At 42.9% G+C, this 19036-nt stretch overlaps 1 protein-coding gene across 1 annotated transcript in view; it reads right to left on the reverse strand.

The window, feature by feature from the left end:
• Positions 1-19036, reverse strand: part of col24a1 (collagen type XXIV alpha 1) — a 130052-nt gene that overhangs the window by 84848 nt on the left and 26168 nt on the right. The window contains exons 4-7 of the mRNA XM_086115661.1: positions 18803-18856; positions 11181-11234; positions 2720-2773; positions 2226-2279 (exon numbers count right to left, since the gene is read on the reverse strand). Coding sequence (XP_085971787.1) covers positions 2226-2279; positions 2720-2773; positions 11181-11234; positions 18803-18856 — 216 coding nt within the window. The remainder of the gene's footprint in view (positions 1-2225; positions 2280-2719; positions 2774-11180; positions 11235-18802; positions 18857-19036) is intronic.

A 19036-nucleotide genomic window follows, 5' to 3' on the forward strand; every position in this document is an offset into this window, starting at 1 on the left:
AGTCAACAGCAGAGCATAAACACACATATAATCATTCACACCAAAGACTTCAATGTAAAGCGGCTAGAAAATGACTACCGTATTTTCCACACTATAAGGCACACCGAAAAGTCTTCCATTTTCTTAAAAGCTCACAAAGCGTGCCTTAAAATCAGGTGCGCCTTGTGTCATTATGGTAGTATCTCAACCCCAAGATGGCTCCTTGCTGGAGACATGCTTACAATGTTATAACTTGCTGTTGGTTCAGTGAACTGTGTCACTGCTTTATTAAATACGTTTTTGTTGCAGTTACGAAAAAAAGAGAGCTGTGGTGTTGTTTTTTTAAAACGCCCATTTTATGAATGGTTTTCACAGTCTCAACAAATGCAGGTATGTCTTTGTCCGTCTCCGTGCCTTCTCTTCTTCCGTTCGACTCGAGAGGCGTTCATGACCGCCTCCGAAAAATGTAAATTAATGATTCCTTCAATGAAACTACAAAAATTGAAAATAATGCATCAAAACAGAAAACCAAGCGAGGAAATCACAAAATAAATTCTATAGCCCCCCTACAGAATGTATTTTGTGATCTCCTTGTTTGTGAATACAGTACACAACAAAGGAATAAATAACAAAAAATTCTGAGACAGTCCAGTCTCCTACATTTTACTGACATCTGATCGTTCTGTTGCAGCTACACTCAAGGAAATGCCAAAATAAAATCTGTAGGGGGGCTATAGAATTTATTTTGTGATTTCCTCACTTGATTTTCTGTTTTTATGCATTATTTTCAATTTTCGTACTTTCATTGAAGTAATCTTTAATTTATGTTTTTCGGAGGCGGTCATGAACGCCTCTCGAGTCGAATGGAGAGAGTGTAGCTCCATCTAGTGGATGCATTGTAGATTGCACCTTATAATCCTGTGCGTCCAATATATCACAAAAATTACAAAATAGGCCATTCATTGAAGGTGCGCCTCATAATCCAGTGCGCCTTTTAGTGCGGAAAATACTGTAATCATTATTCACTTAAATATGAGCATAAATCTGTGGGTTTCCCTTTTTCTTCAGGGGAGCCCTTGTCGTGTTGTTACTTAATCTGTTCCACTTAATCATATTGGGAGTGTCTTTATAACTGGTCCCCAACAATGTTGCCTCTAAATTGCGTGTGTGAGCAGTTGCAGACTTATCTCACCCTCTCAGCGCATACAGTGGCAGAGGTCAGGTGTCTAGGAATTTGTCTGTTTTATTAAATGACATGTTTTCAATCATTTATGAGTGGACAATGCCAGACCACATTGATACGGACTGCAGTCAAACTTAATCATTGTGTTTCAAATGACCTGTATGTTAAAATAAATGAAACAAACTAGGGCTGAATTTCTTTGTGTCACTGTTATCTATTCAATGTTATGTTCTATTTTGACATGTAGGTGGTTTGAATGTTTTTGTAAAATATCTGCGTCATGTAACTTGTGATGATCTAAGATTTCGGACAGATGTTGACAGTGGTTTGGCCGCCACGTGAATGGCTGTCTCCAAATTCACAGGCCAGGTCCTCCAAAGGCGTAATTTTTAGCCACAATACGTCCCTGTGCCTGTCCAAATTTATGCAGTACACGAGGCGACAGGAGGAGGAGCCTCTGAAGGCGTCAAAGGACCAAGCCTGCGAATTGTCTTTTGAGAATTTGGAAACCACGTGTTGCACCGAAAGTGATGTCATGCAGACAAAAAAATGTGGGCGACAACGCGGCCTTTTGGTGGATGTAGCCTGTGAATTTGGGCTCAGCCCATTACACAATGTGGTCCATGGGAAGCTTGTTTGTGCGAATGCTGTTGGGGGAACACTGCAACACAGTGAACTCCAAAAGGCAAAAGACAATCATGCCAGACTTGAACTTGGTCTTTAATTGCAACCGTATTGACCCTCCCGCAGGCATAGGATGCTATGGAAGATTGTGCTTGCAATTGACTCTTTCACCCTGAGCAAAGTGGGGGCCCTTTCCTCTTTCAGATGACCTTTGACCTTGATCTCAAAGCACATGAGGTTTTACAGGCAGCACAGTGTTTAACTCAAAGGCTTTGACTGAAGACAACAACGGAAATATTGAGCTCTGCGGCAGCGCATGCAAAATCAGAAATCTCAAATAAGCAATTTCCTTCATTTCATTAATGAAGTTGATAGCATATAATTTCACACGATGTATTCATTTTTTAATCCATTGCATTAAGAACAGATCAAATCTTACCTGCAAACCTGGAAATCCATCAGAACCAAGCAGACCCGGTGGACCTTTGTCACCCTTTCGGAACAAATAAAAGACAAAAATAAGTCTCCTTTCAAAAATATTGCAATACACAAGCATTGTATACGGTCGCGAATATGCAGAACACAGCAAAAGTGCATTGTGGAATATGAAGGATGAACCTCCAAGATGTAACTGAAATTTATCATAGCTGTCCTATGAAATATGACAGCAGTGATTTTCAAACAATTAAAAATAATCTGTTTTGGACGTGGGAGTAAGAATGAAATTGTGGCTACAAAGATACCAATCTATTGGAAGTTCTGGAAAGTTAGTGTGGGTGCTTAATTAAATGGAGAAGTGCAGCTGTGTTGTATCAGAAAGTATGTACTGCAAAAGAATCAAGCATGACGTGACATAGAGAGAGCATGAGGGGGAAAAGCAAGAGGGCCTCCGAAAAGAAGAAGAGACACAGACACCGGGGGCAGATTCCTTGCCTTTTCTCCTGGTGAAGCTTGACCTGGAGACAGCCCTGGGTCTCCTTTTGCACCCTAGATTGACAAGGTCACAGGTTAAGGGCACGGTCAGCAATCTAAATCTGTTTCAGAATCATCAGCCACTGACAGGAAGCTAATCTGTTCTTACAAAGTATAGACATCTCAACCAAAAACCTCCCGCTATTATTTTATTATTTGATCATCATATCCATATTGCCAAACTGTGCGTGGATATTGATGCGGTAAGGTTTTAGCGTTACTACTACTCTTAACGATATAGTTTAATGTGCCTTAATAGTATTCTTATCTGTACTTTTTTTGTTTAGAAAAACCACCAAAACAAAAACATTAGAACTCACACTCACTTTTTTTGTTGCTAGTGTTTTTTTTTTAATAAATAAGAACATTGTCTTGCAACTACAATGACATTAATGTGAAATAACGAAATAAAAATACATTATTTCAAATCAAATCATACTGTTGACATTATCTAAACAATAATAATAATAATAATAATAATGCATTTTATTTAAAAGCGCCTTTCATGCCACCCAAGGACACTGTACAGACAATAAGAAAATACAATGTAAAAATTAGTAAACGAGATATTATATAAAAACAGGACATAAAATCATAAAAACATAGGAAATGGAAGAGCTATGTGTTGTAGGCAATCCTGAACAGGTGTGTTTTTAGACGGGACTTGAAAGTGGAAAGAGGTGTGCAGTTTTGGAGGTCCGGAGGTAGGTTGTTCCAGAGCTTTGGAGCAGCGTGACTGAAGGCTCTGGCTCCCATGGTGCTCAGTCGGGCAGGGGGCACTGACAGGCGGAGGGAGGACGAGGATCTGAGGGAGCGAGAAGGGATATGCACCTGGAGAAGGTCGGATAGGTAAGGAGGGGCCAGGTTGTGGATGGCCATATATGTATATAGAAGCAGTTTGTAATTGATGCGATGTTGAACAGGGAGCCAGTGAAGCTGTTGGAGAACGGGGGTGATGTGCTGCTGGGAAGATGTTTTTGTGATGATGCGAGCAGAGGCGTTTTGGACCAGCTGGATTTTATGAAGGGACTTTTGAGGTAGGCCGAAGAGGAGAGCGTTGCAGTAATCAAGGCGGGATGTGACAAGACTGTGGACAAGAATAGCAGTGGTGCGGGGGGTGAGGGAAGGGCGAAGTCTGGTAATATTGCGGAGGTGGAAATAAGCAGTGCGGGTGATGGTGTTGATATGCGAGTGGAAGGTGAGCATGCTATCCAGGATGACACCCAGACTCTTAACCTGGGGGGAGGGGGACACTAGGGAGCTGTCAATGTTGAAGGAAAAACTGTTTACTTTGGATAAAGTGGATTTGGTGCCAAGAAGGAGGACTTCAGTTTTATTAGTATTTAATTTAAGAAAGTTTGTTGTGAACCATGTTTTGAGTTCGGAGAGGCAAGAGGTGAGGGAGGGGGGTGGGAGTATGGAATTTGGCTTGCAGGAGAGGTAGAGCTGGGTGTCATCAGCAAAGCAGTGAAAGTGGATATTAAATTTGCGGAGGATATGGCCAAGAGGCAGGAGGTAGATGATGAAGAGAAGGGGACCTAGGACAGATCCCTGTGGTACACCTGTGGTGACTGGGGAGGGCTTTGAGGTGAAGGATTTGAGCTGGACAAACTGAGTGCGGCCAGTGAGGTAGGAGTGGAACCAACTGAGGGGAGTGTGGGAGAGACCAATGGAGGAGAGTCTATTGAGGAGGATAGGGTGAGAGATTGTGTCAAAGGCAGCGCTCAAGTCTAAGAGGATGAGGATGGATACTAAACCGGAATCAGATGCTATGAGGAGATCATTCACAATACGGATTAGGGCAGTCTCTGTGCTGTGGCGGGGGCGGAAACCGGACTGAAAGGGTTCATAGAGAGAGTGAAGGGACAGGTGGGAGTGGAGTTGAGCAGCAACAGTTTTTTCAAGGATTTTCGAGATAAATGGAAGGTTGGAGATGGGGCGGAGGTTATCAAAGTTGTTGGGGTCAGAGCCATGTTTTTTCAGTGTGGGGGTGATAGCAGCAGTTTTGAGGAGTGATGGGACAATACCAGAAGAGAGTGAGGAGTGGATAATAGCAGATATGAGAGGAAGCACAGAAGGAAGGCAGGATTTAACAAGGGATGAAGGGAGGGGATCAAGCTGGCAAGTGGTGGGCTTGGATTTGAGTATGAGGTTGGATAATTCAGCAGTCGTTGGTGGAACAAAACTGGAGAAGAGATGACAAGGAGAAGAAGGTTCAGATGGGGGGGGAGCAGGCAGGTTTTGATGGAGTTGGTGATGGATCTTAAGGATTTTGTGATTGAAGTGTTCCATTATGGAGTTGCAGGTTGCTGTGGAGTACAGGTGGAGGGGGAGAGAGTTTGGTGGCCGGAGGATTTTGTTCATGACGGAGAAGAGAGTTCTTGAATTTCCTTCGTTGGAGAGGATGAGGCCGGAGTAGTAGCTGGATTTGGTTTGTGCAATTTGGTCCTTGTATTTAGTGATATGGGTAGTGTACATGTCCTTATGGATGGTGAGACCGGTTTTCTTATAGAGTCGCTCAAGTTGGCGGTTTTTTGATTTCAATGATCTAAGAGCGGGTGTAAACCAGGGGGCAGATGTAGAGAATGAAGCAGTCCTGGTCTTCAGGGGGGCGAGAGAATTTAGAATATTTGTGAGGCAGGCATTGTAGTGAGCGGTGAGGTCATCCGGGTTTGAAAGGGCGTCTGGGGGCGGGGAACGGTCGATAATGGAGCAGAAGGTGTCAATGTTGATATTTTTGGTATTACGAAAAGAAATGAGGCGGGAGGTTTTGATTGTAGAGAGACGGAGTACGATGTTAAAAGTGAGGAGGAAATGATCGGTTTCAGGAAAAACATCAGCAGTGGGCTTGGAGGGGGAGAAGCCAGAGCAGCAAACCAAGTCCAATGTGTGGCCTTTGATGTGGGTGGGGAAGTCAGTAAGACAGTGTATCGCGAGGCTCTCCAGGTAGGATGTGAAGTCTCTTGTGAGTGGCAGGTCGGGGTTGTCCATGTGAATATTAAAATCTCCCAGCAAAATTAAATTTGGCGAGAGAGTGGATAAGTGTGTGATTAAACTGGAAAATTCATTGATGAAATCGCTATGTGGCTTCGGGGGGCGATAAACTGTGGCAATGATGGTTGGCGTGGGTCCAGGGAGTTTAAACACCATGCATTCAAAAGAGCTTGATGCAGGAACGGAGACTGGTAAGACTTTCCACTTCTCGCGGTGGATTACCGCGAGGCCTCCTCCACGGCCGTTGCCACGGGGACGGCAGATGTAAACAAAGCCGGGAGGAGTGGAGTCATTCAGAGCAGCGAAGTCGTTTGTTTGTTGCCAGGTTTCTGTTAAAACGAGGAAGTCAAGTTTGCGTTCGGCGAGGACGTCTTGAATGAGGTGACCCTTGTTCGTAAGTGAGCGGATGTTCAGCAGTCCAAAGTTGACAGCGGAGGTGTCATGTTTGATGGCGGCAGTGCTGTTAGCCGACCTAGCCAGGCGGGCTACTGCATAGTAGTTGGTGTTGCGGCCGCGGTTTCTGGGAGGACGTCGAGAAGTGGACCAGGTCGAGTTGATTGAGCCAGGATTTTTGTAGTCAACATGTCTACGCGACCCGCGGTGAATGTAGCGACGTCGAGGCAGGCGAGCGATGTCAGGATGATGGTGCAGTTCCGGCGGTGGAGGCTCCGGTGCAATCCTCCGGATCCGGAGAAGATCCGCGACAGAATAGTGGAGTAGTCCTGTCACTGGATGATGGCAGAACGTCAGAAGTATCAGAAATAACCCAAAGGCGGCGAAGTTGTGCCGCCCCATGACGAGGGAGAAAGGCCGGTGCGGTGACAGCCGGTAAGTTTAAGCTACCGGCGTTAGCCCGTGGACTAAGTTACGATTTGGAGTTTGATTGATCGGGTGAAGCTATGATTTGTTACATCAATCACAGTCCAAACAGTCCAAAAACAGAAGGGCAAAAGAAAAATCAGAAGAAATATCTGAAAAGTTTTGGAAAAGTTTGGAGTGAGAAGCGGCGACATACACGCCAGCGTCCTCTCACCCCGGAAGTCAATGATTTAGTGTAACATAAAACTTGTGGAGAATAACAAGGCAGGAACTTGAAGTTGGTCTCCAAAAATACTTGTGTGAGGTGAGATGCACACTTTCTGTCATGATCCTGTACTGTTTCTGTTTCCGTCTCTGGCGGGCTTGTCGGGCGTTCCCTCCAAAGCCGCACCTGTCATGAATCTCATCGTTACTCATCTGCCTTTCAGAGCTCAGCCATGCCGACAACTTGCTGTCAGACAATTCAGCCTTGCTCATGACTGTCATTTCCAAGCGCCTGTATTTGCTAGACCAGGCATGTCCAGCTCCGGTCCTCGCGGGCTGCTGTCCTGTCTTTTGTCATTGCTCCCTGCTGAAACACACCTGATTCAAATGATCAGCTCATTAGCAAGCTCCGAAGAAGCATTTAAATCAGGTGTGTTGAAGCTTCAGGTGTGTTGAAGCAGGGACAGCTGGAAAACAGGCAGGACAGCAGCCCGCGAGGACCGACTTTCGACAGTTCTAGACCTTCAGGATTTTTGCCTCATAGTTCTCTCATCACATTTTGTTTATATTTTTCTATGTGTATTGGATTTCATTGTCATTTTGTGACAAATTATTTGTGTTTATCTTTTGTTCTTGCGTTTTTCGTTGTACTTTGTCGGTCTTGCGTTTTGTTTAAAAACATTTTTGTCACCTCTTTTCTGTGTCTACGCTTGTGGAATACGATTCTGTTCCAGAGTATTCCGGATCTCCTAACACTTATAACATGTTTGTCAAGCTTGGTTGTATTTCTCCCTAACAATTCACTGACTGAGTGATCTTGTGACAACGTGCATTGAGAAGCGATGTTGCAACGTCATCCCTCAGTATCCCTCCAGTCTCAAGACATAATCAGTCAAACCAAGAATAACTAAAGTATTCAGTAGGTGTAACGGTTGCAATCAGTGTAAATCGATTTGACATACCGACAGTGAAACGCTTCGATGCTACGTTCATAGCAAGAAAGCTAACCCAATGCAAAGAAACTATTTCAAGTAATTTCCCCAAGACTGTTAGAACTGTTCATGATGGAGCTTATCAGTCATGTAGTTTTTAAAAATTCAGCCTCAGGGCCAGTTTAGTACTTGGGCTCTGTACCCATTCCTGGTCACAGTGGTAGTTATTTATCAATATATAAATTTTCAATACTCCTCCACTCTGAAAGAGGGGATCAAAATGGAGGTTTATTACAGTATATCAAAATTAGCTGACATTTTGAGCTTTGATGAATGGGATGTCCGAAAGGTGCAGGTTTTCCTTAATGTTGTGGCCGTATTTATGTTCGATCTCAAACTTTGGATTTATCATTCTGATGCACCAAACAGGCTACTGCATATCTCACAGGGCCCTATTTTGGTATACTGGCACCTATGCATCAAAACGGGCGTAACTTCATTGTCGTGCCAGCGCAAGTGTTGTCTGGCCTCTTTGGGGTCATGTTACGTCTTTTTGGGCGTTCCGGCGCACCGAGTTGCCTTGCCCCCGACTCATCCTACAATTTGGGAACAGAAAGTCGTCTGCGCTCTGCGCAAAAACGTGTACATTGTCATTTTCGTGCCAGGGCAATTGTCTAGTTCAGCGTCTTTGTTAATTTGGTGAACTCTCATGCCTCACTTGACCTTCATCTCCAAATTTGGTTACAAAAAGTAGACTACATCTTAGACTCATAAAAAGCAGGTCTAAATCAAAGCACAGGTAGTTTAATGTGATTTTGGTGTGGTAATTGATCAAGGCAGAGGCAGACAAATTCGGCACTCTGAGGATGTGTGTGGTGGACTGACACCAGCGTCGGACAATCCCTTTGAATCAGCCTAGAAATATATTCATTGAATGAATTATAATCATTATCATCTCATTGCGATGTGGGAGTTGGGGAGTGGTGACAGGGATTAACACAGATGCACAATTAAGGGTGCAAGGCAGTCTCCAATCACCCATGTCACATGCACGACTGACGACATCATCCACAAGGGCAGAGCTTGCAGTTTTCCTGTCAGTGTCATTCATAGACCCGGGCAAGTCGATTTCTGTTCCCGCAATGTCGTACCAGCGTCCTTTGGCGTACAGCACTCGGACTAATTTGATTTTGATGCAAATGAGGGAGGCTACTAGGATTGGCCGGGAAAAGACTATTTCCATCCTACAACGGTGCACAAAGGCGCTAATGCTCCATTTTGCCCAATTCTACTGGCAAAAAGTCTAGCAAGATACCAAAAGAAAATTAAACTCTACCCATGCGCACAGTTAAGACTGCACTTTGCACTAGATGCTAGGAACGAAAATAGGACCTCCGTGTTTTCAAATTGGATGATGATTATAATTGCATGTTAAGAAATTGCTTTTAGGGAACAAATCCTGCTTTGAATGTTACAAAAATATGACGAATTAAGATTCATATAATTCCTTTAATCAGCTGGTTCTGTCACGAACTTCGGAGACGTTCATCTTGCTCAGATTTGTGTCAACCATGTTTGACACCTCAGATTACATTTGCCCGAATAACTTCAAACATGATAGTCTCATGTTTTTGATAGAGAGCAATTGAAGCATGTAAAAATGTGCATCAGAATATTCCAGCACAGCATACACAGAGTTCAATATGGTTTGAACAGTCCATGAAGCAGTTCGAGAAAATACTGTTTGACGTCCTGCAAGAACATCATCAAAACATTTCAGATTGTGCTTAAAACATTTGAGCAGTGTTAAGCTTCAGGGACCTCTTCCACATGTCAACTGGATATATTTTCCTGCTTTGAAGTGAAGAGTCATAATCCGGCATTCCTCCCACAGACAGGGAGTTTTAGATACAAGAACGAATCACAGAAAAAACATTGGGGAATTAGATTAACAGTTACAGTTGTTAAGAGTTGTATTTGTGTGCAAGCGCAAGATAGTTGTACAGTGGTGCGTGGAAAAATATGTTGGCAAAAACGTTTAACAGAAAGGCCACCAATGTTAGACAAAAACAACAACCAAAAAAATCAAGTCGGCCATTTCTAACATTGACAACTTTCATGAACCCAGCATCGGATCACTCAGTGCCGCATTGTCATTTGCTCAGTGACTGACTGGTAATTCAGCAGGGTTATGCTCTAGTGCCTTCTTAGAACCATGAACAGGATAAGTGGGAAATGGATCAAGGAGGGACGAATTGAGCATTTCACTTAACCAGTAAAATGAGGTGAATGATGTGGACGTCAAATGAGCCACAGTCACCACAACCTCACCACATCCTTGCTTGCTTGTTCTAAAAGAAACTTCTCCAATTTCATGTACTTGACTGATGAGAAATGCCTGGTGTACCTGTGTACATTATTTGCTCACTATTATGCTTCTTAGCAACATCCGCCTGGTGCTGCTTTTATTCATTTACAGACACTGTGTGCCTGAAAGAATCTCTTTTAAATGTGGTGGGAATTTTGTCTCGAACATAATCATTGTCATTTAGTCAGTACTTTAACCCTGGAGAACCCAAGAACCATTTTCTTCTTTGGAAAATGATTAATTATACATGAATTATGAATGAAATGAAATATATATTTTTTCAAATATTCAATGCTTTATTCCTGATTTAGGATTAGGGCCAAATCTAACCCTTTGGGATTTAAGGGTAGCATTTGAGTAGCAGAATTTATAGGGGCCAAATTTGACCCCGTGGGTTCTCCAGAGTTTTAAATGGCTACTTTTTAAATTTTGCCGTTTTCGGCTGTCAAGAGCTAATATTGTGTCAATAATTTATTTGATGGGGGGATATGGTGGTCGACTGGTGCTAACATCCGCCTCGCAGTGCAGAGGTGCAGGGTTCGATTCTGGCTCCAGCCTTCCTGTGTGGACTTTGCATATTATCCCTGTGCCTGCATAGGTTTTCTCTGGGTACTCTGGGTTTCCTCCCGCACTCCAAAAACATGCATGGCAGGTTAATGGAACACTCTAAATTGTCTCTAGGTGTGAGGGTGTGTGCAAATGGTTGTTCGTCTATGTGTGCCCTGCGATTGGCTGGCAACCAGTTCAGGGTGGAAACCGGCTGTTGCCCGAAGACAACTGGGATAGGCTCCAGCATGCCCGCGACTCTCGTGGGGATAAGCGGATTAGAAAATGGATAGATGGATGGATGAATTTGATAACTTCATTATTTTTCAAATGCAATTAACACCTTTAAAAATACATTTTGCCACTTGCTGTCAACTGAAAATGACATCACATGTCCTCACAGGTCAGGTAACGACCAATCACAGCTCAGCTTGCGATTAGCTTAACTATTTTTATTGCAAAAAATGATGATGAGGGTGGACTGAATGGTTGGTGCTGAATATGACATCTGGCTCGTACTATCAGAAAGCCATTTGAGCAGTCAAAGATGGCTGCTTACCTTAGGGCCAGGTGGTCCTGCAGGTCCAGGCTTTCCAGGTGGACCATTGGGACCCTGAAACAGTCAGAACGAGAAAATTGAATGGACTGTTATGTTTATTCACTGAGAACAGCCAAGTATTGAAGATGACTGATAAACAGTAATGAATACCAGATGTTATAAGAAGGCATGATTTGGCATATTTTTGGAAACATCCTGGCACCTTATATCAATATCATGATTCCATTCTGAAAGATTAGACACACACACACACACAAACACACACACACACACAAAGGGGTGCACGGTAGTGGTGCACTGGTGCGCATGAGTACTGAAATTTGAGCATTGCACTCCAATTCACTACATTAATCTAGTGTCACCGCACACGAGATTAATACAGCTCGTTAGTCAGTCTGACAGCTGTCAGACTATGTGACCTTAATTCAAAATCAAGTCATCCCCCACAATAATTGCTTCCGAGGGCCAACTTCAAAATAAAAGCTTGGTCAGGCATTATCTATGTACAGTCCTTCTTCTATTTTGAAGTTGACACTTGCAGCATGTTCCATATCATAGCGAGGCTCCGTCAAGGGGGGCGCGTTTGACCTCGGGGAAAATGCTTTTTTGTTTTTATTTTTTACTGAACTAGAATAAAGTGCAGTGGCACCTCCACTACATTAGGGGGCAGTGGCTCTCTCATTGGCGGAGTTTGCGCATGGAGCATTCGAAGGGAGGAAATATGACGAGGCGTATGTAGCGCTTGGCTTCATTGTGACCACGGTGGCACACGAGGAAAGATTGGTGTGCTTACTGTGTCTAAAAATATTGGTAGCGGACAGCATGAAGCCAAATAAATTAAAGCGTCACTTAAAGACATTACACCCCAATCACGCTGATAAGCCGCTTAAGTTTTTTCAGCGAAAACGTGCCGAATATTGCCAACAATCATCCCGCTTTGTGACTGCTACTTCAGTAAACTAAAATACAGGTCCCGGCTACACATTGAGCAGGAGCTGAGAGTTGCTGTGTCCTGCTTCAAACCTTGCTTCGAAAAGATGTGCATTGCAAAACGTGCTCATTGTAGCCATTAATCCAGACATCATCTTTGATTAAAACAAATCTGCACAAATTATTTTATATATACTGTATATTTTTTGCAGGTAAATTTTTTTTAAATATTGTGCTCTGAGTTAATGTTGGTGATCCGTTTGAATGCATTATTTATTGATTTTATGTAATTTTATTTTTCAGTATCGTGGTTTGACGTGGTCAGTCAAAAAAAGTTTACAATTTAAGGATTTAGTTTTATTTTTGCATTTCAAATGCACTTTAAATCTTTTCTGTTACAGTTAATGAAGCTATTCTTTGTTTTAAGTTGGTCCATATTTCTCTTATTTTATTCTCTTATAGGTTAATAAGAATACAATGTATGCAGAGGTGTATTTTTAACAATTTTACAGACAAATGATACTATTTTTAGTCGCACGGGGTTGGGGGGGTGCGAAATGTTTTCCTCTTCGCAGGGGGGGGGGCATGACAGAAAATAATTGAGAACCACTGTTTTAAAGTGATACAGAGGATGAAGACTTCATTGGATTTAGTGATTTGGAGTGACACCGATGGATTGGTAAACGTGCTAGCATGTTCTTTATGCTGTAGTTATCTGAATAACTCTTAATATGTTACTTGAACATACCAGACACATTCTCAGTTTGTTGTTTATGCGTCATGTAAGGTTAGCATGTCATCTTATTCAGCGTGTTGTTTTCTATTTTATTTTAATTTTAAATTGCCTTTCAAGATGACATCAGTATGTTCTTGGTGTTGGATTTTATCAAATAAATTTCCCCCCAAAATGCGACTTATACTCCAGTGCGACTTATGTATGTTTTTTTGTTCTTTATTATGCATTTTATGGCTGGTGCGACTTATACTCAGGAGCGACTTCTGGTCCGGAAAATACGGTAATTTTTCAAATGGGCCATGCAACTCAACTGTGTTAAATACGAACTTAATGTATTTTTATAGAACAGTAAATTGCAGCAGCTGTAGCAGGGAAGCCCAGACTTCCCTGTCCCGAGCCACTTTGTCAAGGTCTCCTGGTGGAATCCAGGTTATTGTTTTTGTTGTTCTTCTTACATTACAATTATTACTCTTGTTGTTGTGGCTCATGTTTTCTGTTCCATTTTTATGTGCATCCATTTATTATAGCTTTGTTTAAAGTCCTCTATCAATAAAGTTCAATTGAGATTTTATTTGTCGACACCAGGTGCCCATTACAGTGAAACTCCTCTACAACGAAACCTACATGGGCGAAAATACCCCCTAGTTTGAAAAAAAATCTTCATGCATTAACACCATTCCCACTCTCCTACCCCCCCCCCCCCCCATACAATGAAAAACCCCCTGTTGCGTGATACGAAATTGTTTTCTCTGCTCTTGCCTCACAAAGAGATTCACTACAATAAAGTTTACCGTATTTTCACGACTATAAGGCGCCATTAAAAGTCTCAAATTTTCTCAAAATGGACAGGACGCCTTATGATGCGGAGCGTCTTGTGTATGCGCTGAGTTCCAAAACCTGACTGACAGCCGACACACGCTTTATATAGAGAAAAGGCGGAAGTCACTGTGGACAGGCATGCGGCAAAGAAGTCGGCCAATCAGTGAAGGGTGGGCGTGTATATATACATATATGGAGAGAGAGAGAGAGAGAGAGAGAGAGAGAAAAGGCAGACGTGAGTGAGGACAGGCATGCGGCGAAGAAGTCCGCCAATGAGTGAAGGGTGGGCGTGTAAGTGGACGCTAAAGGGACGCCCCAAGCAGGTACCAACACCTGTATAGAGTGTGGCTATGTGCATTGTTGCAAAACAACTTCGGTTTTGGTTTCTAAGAACCCCCGAAAATAAATTCTACAAAGAGACACGCCTACGAAGCTCAGTTCAAACTTCAAGCCATCGGTTATGCTTTTGGCATGCGTGCCCATCTCACAGCAGCGATGAAAAACCAAGTCAAGCAAATGAACTCTGAGCTTGCCGTTATTCCCGGAGGCTTGACTAAAGAACTCCAACCGCTGGACATCGGCATCAATCGGGCGTTCATAGCAAAGTTGCGATCAGGGCGTTCAAAGTAAAGTTGCGAGCGGCATGGGAACAATGGATGATCGATGGCAAACACAACTTTACAAAGAGCGAGAGGCAGCGCCGGGCGAGTTACGCCACAATTTGCGAATGGATTGTGGCTGCTTGGACGAACGTGTCTGCTTGCACTGTTGTTTGAGTTTTTGGCAAAGCCGGCATCATTTCTGTGGAGCCACATGGCAATGAGAGTGACTCTGACAACGAGAGGGAACACGGCGTTTTTGATGGATTACCGGTACTTGCACAATTGTTCAATTCTGATACAGAGGATGAGGACTTTGATGGATTTCTGGGTGATGATTGATCGAAAAACGTGAGTACATTGTACGATGGCTAAATAAAATACAACGGAATTCAGTTTTGCTTCCGTTGCCTTTTTAAAAACGTGTTTTTAGCTTGTATCTGTATGTCTTGGCATGCTACCGTATGCTACAAGCTAACGTGTTTTTAGCGTGCGCGCATGCATGCCGTATGTTTAAGCTGTCGTATGTTTTGTTTTACCACTGTAAAACTGCGCCCAATAATACAGTGCGTTTTGTCTATGTGTCAAATACAGAAATAGCACCCATTAATGAGACTGCGCCCAACCATACGGTGAGCCGAATGGTCGTGAAAATACGGTAATCCAACAGCGACCTCTACTGCTTCGTTTGGAATCGGCAACAGAAACCACGACACTGGTTTTCACAGCTCAGAGTTTCCTGAACCCAACATACTCATAGCTGCTCTGCCATTGCCTTACCGAGCATCATCCTGGCCTCCGATTGGCCAAGAGGGACCTCACTTTCTATGTGTGTAGATACTGTAGCTAGATCCATGGAAGATAGAGTGGAATGCATCCGATTAGCTGCTGAGAGTGAATTGCTTTTGGCTCGACGGACAGTCAAATAAACAAACGTTTCCTTGAATGCTTTAGTGGTTATCATGGTAAAAACTTTACGCTAACTGGAGCGCTAATTAGAGAGAAGGCGAGTTCCATCGCGCTAACTTTGGCCATCGAGGACTACGAAGCGTCCCGTGGTTGGCTTTAAAAATTCATTGCATGACATCAGCTGAGCAACGCTGTCTTGGGTGGCGATTGAGGGGAGGTCGAGCTCGAGACAGTGAGATGGTGGAAAGAAAAGCCAGGAAGTATTTGTTATTGTTAGATTCAGACGCAGCATGAACATTGCATTGCTAAAATGGCTACAAAACGGACCTTTGGTTGTCAAGCAGCTAAGACATGTATGTGTTTGCTACAATGAAAGACCCCCTGTTGTGAAAAATTTCTTGCTGCAAACATGATTTCGTAGTAGAGGAGTTTCACTGTACGTCGATCACAATTGACCGGTAGCTTGCGGACTGGTCCCAAGTCGATCATGAGGGTTGTGGAGGGGAAAAAAACCCAAAAACATTTGTGTGTCTTTGTGTTCATGCACACTGCACCCTTATCATCATATTCGTCTGACTTTCACTAAAACTATTAATAAAATTAAATAAAGCCGGTCATCTTTGACCTACGGTGGCGCGTGTGTCAGTTGTTCGCGCTCAGCAGTCTGCAATTGCAGCTTGTGATCAGAGCTGTTGCGCTCCATCTTTTATCGTTATCATTATTCTCATTCAGTGTTTGTTTCATGTACAAACAAGGACACAGGCAAAGAATGGGAATCTGGAGGGCCGAGAGAAGCATTTTAAAACAGTACGCGTGAGCTGCGTTAGTTAGCAGGCTGCAAAAGTGCGTCACATGTCTCCGCGTCAGGCTGTTGCTCATCGTGGCACGCGTGTTTATGTGCGTGCGTGTGTGCAGTAACTGGTCGAGCGTGGGAGCTTGGTTGATCGAAAAGTAGATCTTCGGTCAAAAAAGTTTGGGCACTTCTGGTCTACATGATCCTTGTTCAACTCGAAATTCCAGTAATGTATTACCGTGATATCAATTCTTGGTGCACCTTAAGGCCGTATCTCAATGAGTGGTGAAGGTTTGCAAGCATGTCTACATGTAGCAAATGTTTATTCTTCCATCCGGGTTTGTTCAAGGTCAAAAACATGAACAAAGATGTCCAACAATTGTTCATGCGCTCAATTAGTTTTTCTTGTTGCAAAGAAATTTTGCACGTTCAAAACTTGATAGTGAGAAGAAAAACAACCATTAAAACTGTTTTGGAATGTCTGGCGACCGTCTTTGCAACTGTTTTCAACGAAGAATTAACCGTGCCAAAAAATAAACATTCGCTACGTGCACATACGCTTGGAAACGTTTGCCGCTCAGTGAGATACCGCCTTCCGGCATTTCATTCCTTTAACTTCAGGTATGCAAGAAATAAAACACAGCGCACATGCACAACGACAGACACATAATCACAGACACACTATAAATATGCCACATTCCTGTATCCCTGCTGCTTACAAGCCAGGCTTGCTCGCCACTAGAGTCAAAGGCCTACAAGAAACATCTTTGTTTTACATTCAGTACTCTTTCGTAATAAAAGAGTAAAATAAAAAATGTAATGTATTTTTTAAATTTCTGAATTTAAAAAAAGTACTTATTGGTGAACAGTATGAACAATTACAGAAACAGACATTTGTAATGCTACAGTGAAATAGTGTTAATTGAGTACAGCTGTGGTGTAAACTTTGTTATGCACTTATTGTTTCGGTAACATGCACTTGAACTTGCATTTCAACTTAATCTTAACAAGATTTGGACAAATAACAACAAAGTCAAATATTGCTGTTTTTAGCCAGTATGATAAATAATTTCAGGAAACAGCGACCCATTTAGTAACAAAAAGGAAACCACAACCAACTTGATGACCACAGCTTTTTCCTTCATGAAAGCCTTAAAGACAGATTCAATCACGATCAGTAAGAGCATTGTTGGAAACTGCCTTAGCATCACCTTCAAAGTAACCTTGTTTGTTTCCATGACGAATGCCTCCGCCATTGTGGGATAGTTCAAAGGCTTTGATAACGGTTCCAAGCCGAATAGGTCTGACACACTATGCTGAGCCAGCAGCGACAAAACCACAGCTTGAACCGCACACTGCCCTAAGCTTCCGACCGCATAATAACTCCAAGCCTCACTCTGTCTCGGCTTCATGACTCAGAGGGTTTCCATGTGTTCTCCAACCTTTCACGAGTAGACATGTTTCACTTTTGACCAGCTGCCCTCCTATCGATCATCGTGAAAAGGCAGGAGAGTGGGAAATTATCGTATGCCTTTGCAATGTAACCGTGATGGTACTCATCATATTATGATGTCATGAAGAAAAACGGATGGTTTCCAGCTGGTGCTGCCTGATGCACGAACATGACAGAAAAGTGGAACCTCCATTCTATTTCCAATCAGAGTGCTTTGCTTCACCAATGACGCGATACTTTCAGCTCGCGAACAGTCAGCGCATCCATGCAGAGAGATCAGTTGTGCTTTCTCTGTTTATTTATTTATTTATTTTATTGATTTAGTTTTTGGTAAATCAGCTTTCAGTAAGGCTCCCAAGAGAGAGAAAAGTGCAATTGATTCAATATTAAGAAGCCATACAGACATTGTCTCCCATCTTAGCGTCTTTCTGTGGCGTGCTCGCCTTGCAGGTGCTGGGAGCCACACCCTGAGCTTCTTGCCAGGTGTCTGTGCCAGCTGTGCGCAGAGGTGACTTGTTTCTGGCCATGGAGCTGATTCATGTTTATTAATTATGATTTAATGACTTGCGAGGAAACGCCTCGCAAGTCATTAAGTTCCTGAATCCAGGTTGGAAAGGATGCCAGGTAGAGGACATAACGTGAAAGCGAGTGACCCCATGGCGAGAAGCGGGAGACATGCATTAACAGCAACAACAGCCTAAATGAACAAGTCGCATGTACGTCATGTTCTGCATCTGATGTAATCAAAATATGCGACTGGTGATGGAAACAAACCTATCACACACACACACACACACACACACGCTGTCTGTTCAAACAACATAAAAACACATTAAAAATACCACGCGTAAATGAAAAATACAGAAATGATTGTATAGATCATTCAGTAAGGTAATTAACTACCTAAACAGTGTGCATGTTTAAATATACATCATATTATTGTACTGTAATATAGAATAAATTATTATACTGCATATTCCATGTTTATGCATGACACTTGCTGCTTGCTGTATGTTACTGTTCACCTGCATTTTGGGCATCTGCACATGCCAGTAATTTCACATATTCAATCAATGTACAGTGTTGTTACTGATGTATTGGATATGAGTCACTTTGAATTGAGCGCTAAATTGAAACTGGGCACATTGACCTGCACTGTAAGTCCAAAATGCCGAAACTGCTCTTGTGTCTGACACTATTCTTTTTCCTGAATGCATGAACTTACGAATATCTTTTGGGGGGGGGGGGGGGGGGGGTGGACAGCAAGATGTAAACAGAATTAAACAAGAACAAGAGTCCTTTATTTTTGACTCTCTTAATGTAGGTAACTATATCTGGCTGTGACATGCAGCACTATGGTTAAACCTGTCAGACGTTACTCACCCTCGAGCCTCTTGCTCCCTGAGGACCAGGTAAACCAGGGGGACCAGGAGGACCCTTGAGAAGTGAATGAGAGAGAGAGAGAGACAAAGTAGGTGGGGGGGAAGAAAAGAGTAAAAATGTTAATGACAAGCAATAACATGCTATTCACTGTCCCAGAATCCAGAGTGAAAATGTACTAATTTATGTAAGAGCTGTCAGGTTCAAAGCCTGTGTTCAGCAAAAACTATTTTGTGG

The sequence above is a fragment of the Hippocampus guttulatus genome, chromosome 7 (genome assembly GCF_054856545.1).
Source record: "Hippocampus guttulatus isolate MCC_2025c chromosome 7, RoL_Hgut_1.0, whole genome shotgun sequence".
Taxonomy (NCBI): Eukaryota; Metazoa; Chordata; class Actinopteri; order Syngnathiformes; family Syngnathidae; genus Hippocampus; species Hippocampus guttulatus.